Source organism: Pseudoliparis swirei, chromosome 6 (assembly GCF_029220125.1).
Source record: "Pseudoliparis swirei isolate HS2019 ecotype Mariana Trench chromosome 6, NWPU_hadal_v1, whole genome shotgun sequence".
NCBI classification, from domain to species: domain Eukaryota; kingdom Metazoa; phylum Chordata; class Actinopteri; order Perciformes; family Liparidae; genus Pseudoliparis; species Pseudoliparis swirei.
In genome coordinates, this window is record NC_079393.1 from 26,555,895 (window position 1) to 26,571,322 (window position 15,428).

Genomic DNA, 15,428 nt, shown 5'->3' on the forward strand with positions numbered 1-15,428 from the left:
GTCATAATTATGACTTACAGGATCCTAATATTTTTTCTCAGTGGCGGAAACGGGCTTCCATACAACGGTTCTTTCAGAGGAAACTTGGTGAACACCACATGCGGGAAAATCACTTTTAAAAAGTGGCGTCAGCTGATCAGTGACAGGTAGTAAAGCCCTCTGAGGCACATTTGTAATCTGTGGTATTGGGCTATATAAAATAAACTGAAATGAATATCCTTCAGTTCTTCACATGTTGGGTATGACAAGTTGAATATGTCTGTAGTTCACTGTGCTGCTGATGTAGTGGCAGTAGTCTGGTGGCTCCTGCAGACCTGCAGGGCCCTGCAGTTCTGTTGGAGACTCAGCGTCCTCAGACTTCCCCCTGGTGGTTGTTTGGTGGAACTACCGGTTACGCCGGAGCATGTGACCTCCATCCAGTGGTGTATAAAGTACCCCTAAAGTACCACCTATGAGAATACTACTTGAGTACACGTCTTAAAGTATCTGATAATTACTGTGCTTAAGTATCAAAAGTAATTTTCTGATATTAAATGTATACTTAATTATTGAAAGCCAAAGTAAACGCTGTTAATACAAAACAAAAGAAGCGTCAGAATGTTGAGAGTTATGACGAGGGGAAGTCAACCACACGTCTCCGCCTTCACAGTATCCTGCCGACAACGCCAGAATGCGTTGAAGACTTAAGGGAGGGCGACATTAAGGGAACTGTAACAGACATTTTGTTTGTTTTGTGTTTTGTTGGACGTCCCACCCCGAGGGGGCGAAGGGCCTCTGTCAACTAAGAAGCCGTACAATTCTAGAAATAAATAACCATTTTGTCACGTCATATTTGTTGTTTTCATTCTGTTTGCCGATTTATTTAACGCTGATGTCATTTCAGACCCATTCACACCTGATTGTGTCTCATTCCCTTCACCTGGTCCTCCCGCCCTGCTCACCTGCAGCCCATCCTGTCGTTAGTGTGCCAGTATTTAGGGCCTCTCACTTGTCCTCTGCCAGGTTGTCTTGTGTTTTCGTGCCAAGTTCTCTGACTTTATGAGAGTATATTCCTGACCTCCGAGTCTCTGTCTGCCCCGTTTTGGACTTATTTGCCTCTTGGCCTGATTTCCCAAGTAATTCTGATTTTTCAAGTTAAGACATTCATGGTTGTTACCCTGTCTCTTGTGCTTTTGGGTTCCGGTTTGTTGCCCCTGGACATTTCGTCTGTTTATTGCATCCGTTGAAATTAAACCTCCACGCACCCACAGTGACCTCTTTTGATAAGCAACGGGGTCACGGCAGGAACCAACAATTACAACCCCTTAATATGTAGTTTGTTAAGCGTACACAGATTTGCTTCTGATATTTGGCTGGGGACGTGTTTAGTAAAACAAACTAGAAGTTTATCACAGGAATCAATGAAAAATATCCAAAAACAATTAAAAGCCCAAACATGCAGAACTAGTTTACAACGATCCAACGATGCGAAACAGGCAAAGTAGGAGCAGCAGCCGGTGAACCAGAGGGCCAGAAGAGAGTGAGGCGTTGACAACAGGTGCGTTTATATGCTGGCGCTGATTGGGGGAGGAGCCAGCCTGAGGGCTGCGTCCCAAACCCTACCTTTCCTTCTCTGGGGAGCGTTCCCCACTACATATAATTACAGGTTTTATATGATCACAGGCTATTGTTATTGTTGACGCTTTCCTGTAAGCCTTATGTAATGCTGCCAACCCCACATAAAATGGAGGTAGGGCCTTCTCCATTAGTGCCCCCTCCCTCTGGAACTCTCTCCCTCATGGCCTCAGACATTCTCCATCACTCGCTACTTGTTTTTATTTCTTCTTCTTCTTCTTTTTATTCCTGTTTGTTTGTATTGTTGTTGCTTATATTGTTTGTTTTTTACCATGTAAATGTCTTGAGTACCTTGTAAAGCGCTGTACAAATCAAATATATTGTATTTTTTTCATCCTATTCAATTTCCGCTGATAATTCATGAATTTCAAAGACAAACAAAAGGCATTGATGACACATGTGCTTAATTGTATTCAATAACTGAACATCCAGTCCAGAATTTGTGTCATTGTGATTCTTATTTACAGACATGCATGTGGTAAATCTGACGCTGGCGCTTTTTTATATAATAAATCATATCCATTTAAACAAACTAGACGTGGTTGTGATTGTTCTACCTCGGCTAAGGGTATCTCAACATTAAAAACTAAAGCCTTGCTTTGGGATTTGCTTCTCTACTCTTAAGGTTTAGAGCCCCTGCTGCTGTCGCTGCTTTCGTGTAACTCTGAACACGGATTTTCCCGACGAACGTGAAGGCAGCATGCTTGGTCACCATAGCAACAGAACGCCGTGAGGAAGCAGAGCCGCGTTCTGCTCTTCGAGAACCGGGCGACGTCGACGTTGTTGAGCAGCTCGTGAACCGCAGCTGGAAAAAGAACAACGAGCCGCAGGAGCGTGACGCGAAAGGAAGGAAGATGCCGCTGCTCGTGACGGACTACGCGTGGACTCAGACGGACTCCACGGTCTACTTGAGCGTTCCGCTGAAGGGAGCGACGAGTCGTCAAGTGGACATCCGGTCTACGGACCACTACCTAAAGGTAAAGTTAGTCAAGTGGACATCCGGTCTAGGGACCACTACATAAAGGTAAAGTTAGTCAAGTGGACATCCGGTCTACGGACCACTACCTAAAGGTAAAGTTAGTCAAGTGGACATCCGGTCTAGGGACCACTACATAAAGGTAAAGTTAGTCAAGTGGACATCCGGTCTACATACCACTACCTAAAGGTAAAGGTAGTCAAGTGGACATCCGGTCTAGGGACCACTACATAAAGGTAAAGTTAGTCAAGTGGACATCTGGTCTACGGACCACTACCTAAAGGTAAAGTTAGTCAAGTGGACATCCGGTCTACATACCACTACCTAAAGGTAAAGGTAGTCAAGTGGACATCCGGTCTACGGACCACTACATAAAGGTAAAGGTAGTCAAGTGGACATCTGGTCTACGGACCACTACCTAAAGGTAAAGGTAGTCAAGTGGACATCCGGTCTACGGACCACTACATAAAGGTAAAGGTAGTCAAGTGGACATCTGGTCTACGGACCACTACCTAAAGGTAAAGTTAGTCAAGTGGACATCCGGTCTAGGGACCACTACCTAAAGTTAAAGGTAGTCAAGTGGACATCCGGTCTACATACCACTACCTAAAGGTAAAGGTAGTCAAGTGGACATCCGGTCTACGGACCACTACATAAAGGTAAAGGTAGTCAAGTGGACATCCGGTCTACATACCACTACCTAAATGTAAAGGTAGTCAAGTGGACATCCGGTCTACGGACCACTACATAAAGGTAAAGTTAGTCAAGTGGACATCCGGTCTACGGACCACTACATAAAGGTAAAGGTAGTCAAGTGGACATCCGGTCTACGGACCACTACCTAAAGGTAAAGTTAGTCAAGTGGACATCCGGTCTAGGGACCACTACATAAAGGTAAAGGTAGTCAAGTGGACATCCGGTCTACGGACCACTACCTAAAGGTAAAGGTAGTCAAGTGGACATCCGGTCTACGGACCACTACATAAAGGTAAAGGTAGTCAAGTGGGCATCCGGTCTACATACCACTACCTAAAGGTAAAGGTAGTCAAGTGGACATCCGGTCTACGGACCACTACATAAAGGTAAAGGTAGTCAAGTGGACATCCGGTCTACGGACCACTACCTAAAGGTAAAGGTAGTCAAGTGGACATCCGGTCTACATACCACTACCTAAAGGTAAAGGTAGTCAAGTGGACATCCGGTCTACATACCACTACCTAAAGGTAAAGGTAGTCAAGTGGACATCCGGTCTACATACCACTACCTAAAGGTAAAGGTAGTCAAGTGGACATCCGGTCTACGGACCACTACATAAAGGTAAAGGTAGTCAAGTGGACATCCGGTCTACGGACCACTACATAAAGGTAAAGGTAGTCAAGTGGACATCCGGTCTACGGACCACTACCTAAAGGTAAAGGTAGTCAAGTGGACATCCGGTCTACGGACCACTACCTAAAGGTAAAGGTAGTGAAGTGGACATCCGGTCTACATACCACTACCTAAAGGTAAAGGTAGTCAAGTGGACATCCGGTCTACGGACCACTACATAAAGGTAAAGGTAGTCAAGTGGACATCCGGTCTACGGACCACTACATAAAGGTAAAGGTAGTCAAGTGGACATCCGGTCTACGGACCACTACATAAAGGTAAAGGTAGTCAAGTGGACATCCGGTCTACGGACCACTACCTAAAGGTAAAGGCAGTCAAGTGGACATCCGGTCTACATACCACTACCTAAAGGTAAAGGTAGTCAAGTGGACATCCGGTCTACGGACCACTACCTAAAGGTAAAGGTAGTCAAGTGGACATCCGGTCTACATCCTTGGTGTCTGGTCCAGTAGTACAAACATATATATAAATGTATATGTTTACATATATATATATGTATATTAATATTGTTTGCCCAGTGAACAATCTTTCAAAGGGAACACCGTATCTTTGAGTTTGAGGTATTACAGTGTCAATGGGAGAAAAAAAAACTTTATATTTGTTTAACAAATACATGTTATAAAGTCACAGAGAGAAATAGAGCTTAATTCTGCGTGGACTTTATTCATTTGCTTTCACTGCCAACGATGCTGGCTGACCCGTATGTTTTCATATGTGGTGAGAAATGATCAAACTACAAAAGATGTCATGTTGAAAGATTCAAGCACACCGCATTTTGTGAAAAGAGGGCAAAATGACTCTTTGGAGAGCAAAGGTTGCTGCAGCTGACCTCACATCTATTCCAAACTACTTCTCCGTGACCTCTGTGGAAAATGTCACAGGGTCAAGGAAAGATTGTAAAGAGAACTCAGGAAAAGACGACCGCGGTGTTTAGGGAACTAGGCTGCGATCGAATTGTCTTTTTTGGTTAGAAAGGATCCCACCTGAGTGAAATGACCCCGGAAGTATCTGAGTGGCCGCCATGATAAGTGCTGGTCGAATTCTTTAAATGCAAAGGAAAGGAGCTTCAATGCTTCCTTACTTAACTCTTTTAGCATAGGAAACACTGGACCTTCCTTTCTAAAAGGAAAGGAGATAATAGATTAAAGTGACGCACTATTTGGCCGTTCACAACATCATGTGAATAGGGTGTTTCATACACTATTAAATGCATATTCTGAAAATCAGGATATAATCTGGCTATCAACCATAACAACAAACAGTTATATGAGACTTTGTTAGTGGAAGATCGTATTTAATTCAGCATGTTTAAAACAATCAGACAGTTTAGTAGCTTTGTTCTTCGTGACACTTTTAAATTCTCCTTTCATTCATATTCCCACCTTGTTAATAAAGTAATTGAACACCTTTGCTGGTGCCTTTCCTCTCAAACAGCCACTTCATGCCTCCATCTTATAATTCGTCATTTCGGTGTTCCTTTAAACAGTATACCGTGTTTTCCACTTTATTTGTTTCTGCCCAGGTTCATTACCCACCGTACCTGTTTGAAGCCTTCCTCTTCGAACCTGTTGATGACGACAGAAGCACGGCAAAGATCGGAGACGGAGTTGCGGTTTTCAGTTTGCCGAAGAGGACCAATAAAGCGTGGGAACATCTGATGATAACAACGAGTAAGAGCCTCCAGCCGACCGGGGAGTCATCTCACGCACCTTCGATCTCCAATAGTCTATCAGAAGTGCATTACCTCTGTCATCCTGCATAGATAGATACGTGAGATACGGACTACATTTTCATAAACATTCATTTTCCACTATTATTCCAAATGGGACAATATTCCGAGATGGATTATCTAACAGTCACTGTCTTGTATTTATTGCAATTCATTCTTTCAGCTGATACCAATACACAAAATGTGTTGAGCCAAGACAAAATAATTAGAGGGGGGGGGGGGTGTTCAAACATTTCATGTTCGGCGCCATGTGGAGAAAAATAAAGTTCTAAGCACCATCACTATTTAGTGATGGTGCTTAGAAAAGCCATTTTCCATCCCCGCCTTGAACGTCTGAACGTTTCTCTCTGCCAGGCCATTGGTTGCTGGACGTCCTCTTGGCGAAGGTCTGGAGCTCGTCTGATGTGAATGTGGTTGTGTTGTCTGTCACAGGCAGGAGGCCAACCGCCTCCTGAGCCTGGTGGCTGTTGCCTGAGAGGCGATCTGTGACATACCGAACACCTCCAACCACTTTGCATGTGCATCGACCGCAACCATGGACATATGGTTCAGGAACGGTCCAGAATGTGTCGGCTCTTCTCGGACTCACCCGGGATCTCCCGGGGGTGTCGTGGAACCTGGCGTGGCGTCTGTTGATCCAACTGGCAGGTCTGAAATTCCTCGCCAGGCTGTTCCACTTCCAAGTCAAGGTTCGGCCACCATACCTACTTGCGAGCCACAGAAGAATAATGGGGAGAGAAAACAGATTTAGAGAGTGGTAGAGGAAGAGAAAGCATTAGTCCATGATGCTAAACTGCTGCTTCCAATATTGGAGATACGAAGGCCCAAAATAGTCAACTCCAATATTTGTAAAAGGAGCTTTGTCGGGCAAATCTGCCGTCTTCTGTTCAGCAATCTTTCAAGGTTTCATTTGGTTCAAAATGAGTTTTAAATGCAGATCTTAGCACAACATGACTGGATGTTTGGATTCTTCTGGCTTCACTCAACTGAGCACTCTGAGGACTTCATCATCCAGTTTGGGGACGTTTTTACCCTTGAGAGGCAATTCCAGCTGTGCACTTGTGTCTTTGTACTATTGAACAATTGATGCTCTGCCTCTGCTCGATCTTCAGGAGTTCAGAGTGGCCTTTAAGCTCCGAACTCTTCTGTTCACTTCATGTTCCTAAATCTTCAGATTGTCCTTTATGAGGCCTGCAGAAGCACAACACTCCGTTCTCTCCTGTCCCAACATCATGATCTTTACTTCGCCCTTCAGAAACCAAGCCGCGGATCCTTTTAGTCTAATCCAAGATGGAAATCCTTTTCCAAATCCTTGATGATAGCATTCACCATTTAGTCCCCTTTTGACCTCTGGGTCATCTGCTGAAATCACATCAAGATCCACCTCCAGTTTAGGCCACGCCTCCTTTGACTTGTATCAAAACTCTGGTCCTTCTATCCATCTGCTGCGTTTCAGAAAATCCTCGGCTCTTAATCTTCTCGATGCTTCATCTGCTGGATACATATCTCCACTGATCCTCATCGGCGGCTTCTCTGATCACAGCGGTTCCGTTTGAAATGGCCTGGTTTCACGAGAGATACTTTTAAGAACTGAAGACTGACTTCTCAAGCTTAAATTGCAACTCCTTCCCGAAGCATTTCATCAACTAGAACATCAAGAAGTGTGGCTGTGAGCTCCAGTCTGCTTTAGTGGAGCCACTCTGGCCTTTCCCAAGAGAAATGCATGTACTTTATGATCTTTTTCCAATCTCACATAGGACGCAGTTGCATTGAACTAAAAAGTCTCCAAGAGTATTCCATAAAAGGAATCCAGCATTATAACTCAATGTGTTTCAGGTGATAAGGAAAAAAGAGAGATCAGAGAAAGGGCTCTGTTGAAACACCAGGAGAAGCTCTCTGCCAAGTCCACATCCAAGGCGATGAAAAAGCATGCGGATAAAAAATATGCACTGGAGAAAATGATGAAGGTACGATACTCAGTGACCGCACCATCGACTTAGAGATCACAACCGACCAGTTGGAAATCTGCTGTGAAATCTCCAACGACTCATTCTTCATGCGTTTTTTCCTGATCTCAGCTTGAAGAAGAGAAAAGAGAAAGTATCCAGAAAACCAAGGACGAAGAGCGAGAGAGAACCACAGCGGAGCTGGCAGCATGGCAACTGAGACCGAAAGAAAAAGCAGAGGAAGAAGACCCACTGAAGATGCGCGGTCAGAGAGACGGGCAAAACGGGCAGAAAGAGAAGCAGGAAAACCGATGTTCAGATGGAGCACGTGTCCAGCTGGGTGAGTCACTTCCTGTGGGATCAGACCTGCTCCCCACGCCGCTCGGTTTTGCACTTTTAACGAACACTTTGCTGCATTTAGATCAAAGAGGCGACGGTGAAGCGAAAAGCGGGAGAAAACGAGAGGCCCCGCCTCCTCCGAGGCCCGTCGGAAACATTCGAGTCACGTTTACCCCGCGGCTTTTTCCAACAGCCCTCAGGGAATCACAAGTGCCCGACGAGGAAGAGGTGACCTGAGCTTTCTGACCTCCTTTGTGTCATTCACAGGCTTTCCTCTCGTCGTGAAGCAGCCAGGGAGCACGATGTCGAGATTCCTTTCAACGTTCACACACATTCTTTTGGATCTAAACAAACACACATTCACACGGCGACGACACGGCATTTGCGTGAGATGTTCAGATGTTTGTGGGATGTCCACACTAAGCATAAAGCAGAAATAGTGATTATTTATTCCATGGTGGATGGCGGGAATGATAACAGTCTTAATGGAGTAAAGCCATAGAGATAAGCCCCGCCCCCTCTAAGCCGCGAATGAAGTGAAAGACGAATACTCGCAACCCTTTTTGGCGTGAACGCAGCATTATGTGTTTTATGTTCACCACGTTCAAAACGTATCCCACATTCTGAACACATTAGAGGTGAAAACGGATCCGAACTCTACGCCCTCGATTATCTCCTCCATTTAAATGTCGTGTTTACAAACTAAGCCACGATTCCTGTACAGTAGGCCTTTTCAAATATGACACATTCCCAGAAAAAACACATGTCTGCAATTCAAGCTAATGTGTAAAGATTGAAGGCACCATATCTTTTGTGAGTGACATTACAGTGTTACCAACAGTGGCTCAAAAAACAAGCAGAAAGCAGGCGTTCAGTAAATGCAGATGTGGAAGAGCTGGAGGACCTGAAGGAGGAGGAGAGGAACCCTGACTGGTTGAAGGACAAAGGGGAGTAAGTGAAGTCTCATCTGTTGAAACACAGAAGGTTTGTGAACATCTGAGGTCGTGAACTTGATTCTTTCTTCTTTCCTTCAGCAAATGTTTTGTGACTGGCGACCACCAGGGGGCAGTGAACGCGTACAGCCTGGCGATCAGGCTCAACAGAAAGATCCCGGCGCTGTATTCAAACAGGGCTGCCTGCCATCTGAAGTTAAGAAACCTCCACAAGGCCATTGAGGATTCCTCTCAGGTCCGTACTGTCACAGCCCTTCACACGTGTTCATCTCTCCTCTACGTGGCAGAGGACATTGAGTTCAGCCATTGTGTAAAGCAGGAATACACATCTGTACTCCTTCCTCTGCAGGCTCTGGATCTATTGACTCCACCAGTTGCTGCCAATGCAGCTGCCAGGGCCAGAGCCCATGTCCGCCGAGGGTCTGCTTTCTGCCAGCTCCAGCTCTATGCAGAAGGTTGAACACTGTTGCTATACTTATTTGAATTTGATGTGTTGGTTTTAATTCAATTCAATGGCAGGAGGCATCAGAACCAGCCAGGTCCGATAGACCCGATGAGACGTGAAGTCACAAGGACTCAGGGGAGGAAGCAGAGTTACTAATGTGTGATGGAGAGATGTAAATTCATCCATATGGAGAGAGAGAAGAGGAGAGAGGTGCTCAGTGTATCCTAAGCGTCCATAAGGAGAGAGGAGAGGAGAGAGGAGCTCAGTGTATCCTAAGCGTCCATAAGGAGAGAGGAGAGGAGAGAGGTGCTCAGTGTAACCTAAACGTCCATAAGGAGAGAGGAGAGGAGAGAGGAGCTCAGTGTATCCTAAGCGTCCATAAGGAGAGAGGAGAGGAGAGGTGCTCAGTGTATCCAAGCGTCCATAAGGAGAGAGGAGAGGAGAGAGGAGCTCAGTGTATCCTAAGCGTCCATAAGGAGAGAGGAGGAGAGAGGAGCTCAGTGTATCCTAAGCGTCCATAAGGAGAGAGGAGAGGAGAGAGGAGCTCAGTGTATCCTAAGCATCCATAAGGAGAGAGGAGAGAGAGGAGCTCAGTGTATCCTAAGCGTCCATAAGGAGAGGAGAGGAGAGAGGTGCTCAGTGTATCCTAAGCGTCCATAAGGAGATAGGAGAGGAGAGAGGAGCTCAGTGTATCCTAAGCGTCCATAAGGAGAGAGGAGAGGTGCTCAGTGTATCCTAAACGTCCATAAGGAGAGAGGAGAGGAGAGGAGCTCAGTGTATCCTAAGCGTCCAAAAGGAGAGAGGAGAGGAGAGGTGCTCAGTGTATCCTAAGCGTCCATAAGGAGAGAGGAGAGGAGAGAGGTGCTCAGTGTATCCTAAGCGTCCATAAGGAGAGGAGAGAGGAGCTCAGTGTATCCTAAGCGTCCATAAGGAGAGAGGAGAGAGAGGAGCTCAGTGTATCCTAAGCGTCCATAAGGAGAGAGGAGAGGAGAGTGCTCAGTGTATCCTAAGCGTCCATAAGGAGAGAGGAGAGAGAGGTGCTCAGTGTATCCTAAGAGTCCATAAGGAGAGAGCAGAGAGAGGAGCTCAGTGTATCCTAAGCGTCCATAAGGAGAGAGGAGAGAGGAGCTCAGTGTATCCTAAGCGTCCATAAGGAGAGAGAGGAGAGAGGTGCTCAGTGTATCCTAAGCGTCCATAAGGAGAGAGGAGAGGTGCTCAGTGTATCCTAAGCGTCCATAAGGAGAGAGGAGAGGAGCTCAGTGTATCCTAAGCGTCCATAAGGAGAGAGGAGAGGAGAGAGGTGCTCAGTGTATCCTAAACGTCCATAAGGAGAGAGGAGAGGAGAGAGGTGCTCAGTGTATCCTAAACGTCCATAAGGAGAGGAGAGAGGAGCTCAGTGTATCCTAAACGTCCATAAGGAGAGAGGAGAGAGGAGCTCAGTGTATCCTAAGCGTCCATAAGGAGAGAGGAGAGAGGTGCTCAGTGTATCCTAAGCGTCCATAAGGAGAGAGGAGAGGAGAGGTGCTCAGTGTATCCTAAGCGTCCATAAGGAGAGAGGAGAGAGGGGCTCAGTGTATCCTAAGCGTCCATAAGGAGAGAGAGGATAGCAGAGAGGTGCTCAGTGTATCCTAAGCACCCCTAAGGAGAGAGGAGAGAGAGAGGCTCAGTGTATCCTACACGTCCATAAGTAGAGAGGAGAGGAGAGAGATACTCAGTGTATCCTAAGCGTCCATAAGGAGAGAGGAGAGAGGTGCTCAGTGTATCCTAAGCGTCCATAAGGAGAGAGGAGAGGTGCTCAGTGTATCCTAAGCGTCCATAAGGAGAGAGAGAGAGAGGAGCTCAGTGTATCCTAAGCGTCCATAAGGAGAGGAGAGAGGTGCTCAGTGTATCCTAAGCGTCCATAAGGAGAGAGGAGATGAGAGAGGAGCTCAGTGTATCCTAAGCGTCCATAAGGAGAGAGGAGAGGAGAGGAGCTCAGTGTATCCTAAGCGTCCATAAGGAGTGAGAGGAGAGAGGTGCTCAGTGTATCCTAAGCGTCCATAAGGAGAGAGGAGAGAGAGGTGCTCAGTGTATCCTAAGCGTCCATAAGGAGAGGAGAGAGGAGCTCAGTGTATCCTAAGCGTCCATAAGGAGAGAGGAGAGAGGTGCTCAGTGTATCCTAAGCGTCCATAAGGAGAGAGAGGATAGGAGAGAGGTGCTCAGTGTATCCTAAGCGTCCATAAGGAGAGAGGAGAGGAGAGAGGAGCTCAGTGTATCCTAAGCGTCCATAAGGAGAGAGGAGAGGAGCTCAGTGTATCCTAAGCGTCCATAAGGAGAGAGGAGAGAGGTGCTCAGTGTATCCTAAGCGTCCATAAGGAGAGAGGAGAAGAGAGAGGAGCTCAGTGTATCCTAAGCGTCCATAAGGAGAGAGGAGAGAGGAGCTCAGTGTATCCTAAGCGTCCATAAGGAGAGAGAGAGAGGTGCTCAGTGTATCCTAAGCGTCCATAAGGAGAGGAGAGAGGTGCTCAGTGTATCCTAAGCGTCCATAAGGAGAGAGGAGAGGAGAGAGGTGCTCAGTGTATCCTAAGCGTCCATAAGGAGAGGAGAGGTGCTCAGTGTATCCTAAGCGTCCAAAAGGAGAGAGGAGAGGAGAGGTGCTCAGTGTATCCTAAGCGTCCAAAAGGAGAGAGGAGAGAGGAGCTCAGTGTATCCTAAGCGTCCATAAGGAGAGAGGAGAGAGGAGCTCAGTGTATCCTAAGCGTCCATAAGGAGAGAGGAGAGAGGAGCTCAGTGTATCCTAAGCGTCCATAAGGAGAGAGGAGAGAGGAGCTCAGTGTATCCTAAGCGTCCATAAGGAGAGGAGAGAGGAGAGGAGCTCAGTGTATCCTAAGCGTCCATAAGGAGAGAGGAGAGGAGAGAGGAGCTCAGTGTATCCTAAGCATCCATAAGGAGAGGAGAGAGGTGCTCAGTGTATCCTAAGCGTCCAAAAGGAGAGAGGAGAGAGGAGCTCAGTGTATCCTAAGCGTCCATAAGGAGAGAGGAGAGGAGAGGGGTGTATCCTAAGCGTCCATAAGGAGAGGAGAGGAGAGAGGTGCTCAGTGTATCCTAAGCGTCCATAAGGAGAGGAGAGGAGAGAGGAGCTCAGTGTATCCTAAGCGTCCATAAGGAGAGAGGAGAGAGAGAGAGCTCAGTGTATCCTAAGCGTCCATAAGGAGAGAGAGAGAGAGAGGAGCTCAGTGTATCCTAAGCGTCCATAAGGAGAGAGGAGAGAGAGAGCTCAGTGTATCCTAAGCGTTCATAAGGAGAGAGGAGAGGAGAGAGGGCTCAGTGTATCCTAAGCATCCATAAGGAGAGAGGAGAGGAGAGAGTGCTCAGTGTATCCTAAGCGTCCATAAGGAGAGAGGAGAGGAGAGAGGAGCTCAGTGTATCCTAAGCGTCCATAAGGAGAGAGGAGAGGAGAGGTGCTCAGTGTATCCTAACCGTCCATAAGGAGAGAGGAGAGGAGAGAGGAGCTCAGTGTATCCTAAGCGTCCATAAGGAGAGAGGAGAGAGAGAGGAGCTCAGTGTATCCTAAGCGTCCATAAGGAGAGAGGAGAGGAGAGAGAAGCTCAGTGTATCCTAAGCGTCCATAAGGAGAGAGGAGAGGAGAGAGGTGCTCAGTGTATCCTAAGCATCCATAAGGAGAGGAGAGGAGAGAGGAGCTCAGTGTATCCTAAGCGTCCATAAGGAGAGAGGAGAGAGAAGCTCAGTGTATCCTAAGCATCCATAAGGAGAGAGGAGAGAGGTGCTCAGTGTATCCTAAGCGTCCATAAGGAGAGAGGAGAGGAGAGAGGAGCTCAGTGTATCCTAAGCGTCCATAAGGAGAGAGGAGAGGAGAGAGAAGCTCAGTGTATCCTAAGCGTCCATAAGGAGAGAGGAGAGGAGAGAGGTGCTCAGTGTATCCTAAGTGTCCATAAGGAGAGAGGAGAGGAGAGAGGAGCTCAGTGTATCCTAAGCGTCCCCCTCAGCCTCTCAACCTATAGCAGCATCTCTAGGTCTGGACCAAGATTATCAATAATTAAATAGTATAATACATGACGTCACTTCAGAATGATAAACGAACAGATGTCCATCTGCTCCGTCTGTCGGCTGATGGTGTTTTGTCCTCTCAGGGCTTCAGGACTACCAAGCTGCTCTGAAGACGGACCCTCACAACGAAGCGCTGCAGGCCGACACGCAGAGAGTCCGAGACACAATGCAGGGCAGTGCAGCGGCCCCCTGGACCCAGTGAGAGGCAGCCCACTGGGCGTCGCGTGTGGCTGTGTTGTGGGTGTTGTGTGTCTGTTCCCTCAACGGTTTAATAAATGACAACAAAGAACCCAAGGTGCCGCATATCTGTCCCCCTGCTGTATCCAGTGAGCGACAGGCTTCGAGTTGGAAACATCGGAGTGCGACGGACCTGTGCTTTACAGATGAAGGGATGCAGAGGGAGTGTGAGCGCCCTCGAGTGGTCCAATGTTGCATCTCCCAAAGTAAAATGTTTGTCACCATGTAAATATCGTATCATATTGTTCTTTTAGATGTCATTACCTTCGCATTGAAAATGCGGAAGGTTATGTTTTGATCGCCGTGTATTTATTTATTTATTTGTTTGCGTGTTACTCGCATAACTCAAAAAGTATTAAACCGAATCGCATGAAATTTGGTGGGATGATTGGTTGTTATCCGGGGACCATTTGATTAGATTTTGGGATCGATCGGGTCAAAGGTCAAGGTCATGAAAGGTCAAAATCTTCTTTTTACCAGTTGGCATGCAACTAATGTCAAAATGTTCAGAATTCAATGCCCAATCGTGTGATATGCGAAGGTATGCGCTCTACAGAGTGCCCGTTTTAGCTTGTATTGCTTTACCTTGAACACGAGAGACGGCTCATCCCAACCCACCAACACAAATAACAAGTGTATCGTATCGAATATTTTATTAGATTAGATTTTACTTTATTCATCAGCACGGGGAAATTATGTGAAGCAGCAGCACACATGTTTACAAATATACAATACAATCAAATAAAATAGCAGGGTGTATGACATTTAAGAATTAAAAGTAATTCGTAGGATTCTCTTTGTGAAGTAAAATGATGGCTGTTCATTTTCAACCATTAAGACGTAAGACACAACAAATGAAATGCACAGAAATGTTCATTCATTTGTATTATACATATATTATATTTCTATTAACTGTAAAAAATATATACACAGATATTTTACAAATATACAGATATTTTTCAAATGTAGAGGAATAATATAGAGTTAACATTTATTATGCACATGAAGAGATGTGGGGACTTTTAACTATGAATAAATAAGTTTGCTAAACGTAGTAAAACATTAATCGTTTGTCCAAAAACACTAAGAATATTCTCATGATGACCGACAGTATGCATTGCTGTGAGTTTTTTACTTAACCATTCCAGTAATCTGTTTCAGAACAACCGTGTCTGTGTATGAGTCGAGAGAAACATGTGTTTGTAAAACTTCTATTATTCAATCATCATTTAAAGAACCTTCAACTGCTCAAAGATCATGACTCTACGGTTGGAAAGTCACTTTATAACAAAAATGTGTAAAAGAAATTCAAGATGCATTCAGTTTCATAGATAAATGTCAAGATGTCAAATCTGCATTCTCAGATTTATTAGTGTCAGATATGTGTTTACTTGTGTTGGAGAATATATAAAACCTGGTATCCTGCTATTCTTTTTAATGTGATATTATCTTAGCTCTTAAAGTGCATCTTTATTTTTCAGTTAAAAATACAAATTGAAACACACAATTCAAACGAGTGCACTTCACACGAAGAACCGGAACGTTGTGCAACACTTGTCACACCCACGGACCTCTTAAGAGCGACGGACTTCCTGCTAATACTTAAACATAAGAACATTACACCAGACTTCATGTAGTGTTCGTGTTCTTAAAGGACACAGGGGGTTATAGTGTGTAATTGAAATGTAGGGATCAGGGTTAATTATTTATTCATTGTATTTATTTATTTATTTTTGGGTAAAAAGAGTCTACT

The 15,428-nt window shown here is 45.6% G+C and overlaps 1 protein-coding gene across 1 annotated transcript; it reads left to right on the forward strand.

Annotated features, from left to right (window-relative positions):
* The first annotated feature begins 2,381 nt into the window (after positions 1-2,381).
* On the forward strand, positions 2,382-14,154 carry dnaaf4 (dynein axonemal assembly factor 4). The gene is made up of 9 exons (XM_056415947.1): positions 2,382-2,591; positions 5,502-5,649; positions 7,545-7,675; positions 7,787-7,994; positions 8,076-8,221; positions 8,835-8,944; positions 9,028-9,181; positions 9,296-9,401; positions 13,522-14,154. Exons 1-9 carry the CDS (start codon positions 2,469-2,471, stop codon positions 13,638-13,640), a joined length of 1,245 nt encoding a protein of 414 aa, XP_056271922.1. The 5' UTR covers positions 2,382-2,468; the 3' UTR covers positions 13,641-14,154.
* The last annotated feature ends 1,274 nt before the right edge of the window (positions 14,155-15,428 follow it).

Coding starts and splice junctions, on each gene's coding strand:
- dnaaf4 (XM_056415947.1), top strand. CDS start 2,469: ATGCCGCTGCTCGTGACGGACTACGCGTGGACTCAGACGGACTCCACG. Junction 8,222..8,834: donor AAGTGCCCGACGAGGAAGAG/GTGACCTGAGCT, acceptor TGTTACCAACAG/TGGCTCAAAAAACAAGCAGA. Junction 9,402..13,521: donor GCTCCAGCTCTATGCAGAAG/GTTGAACACTGT, acceptor TTGTCCTCTCAG/GGCTTCAGGACTACCAAGCT.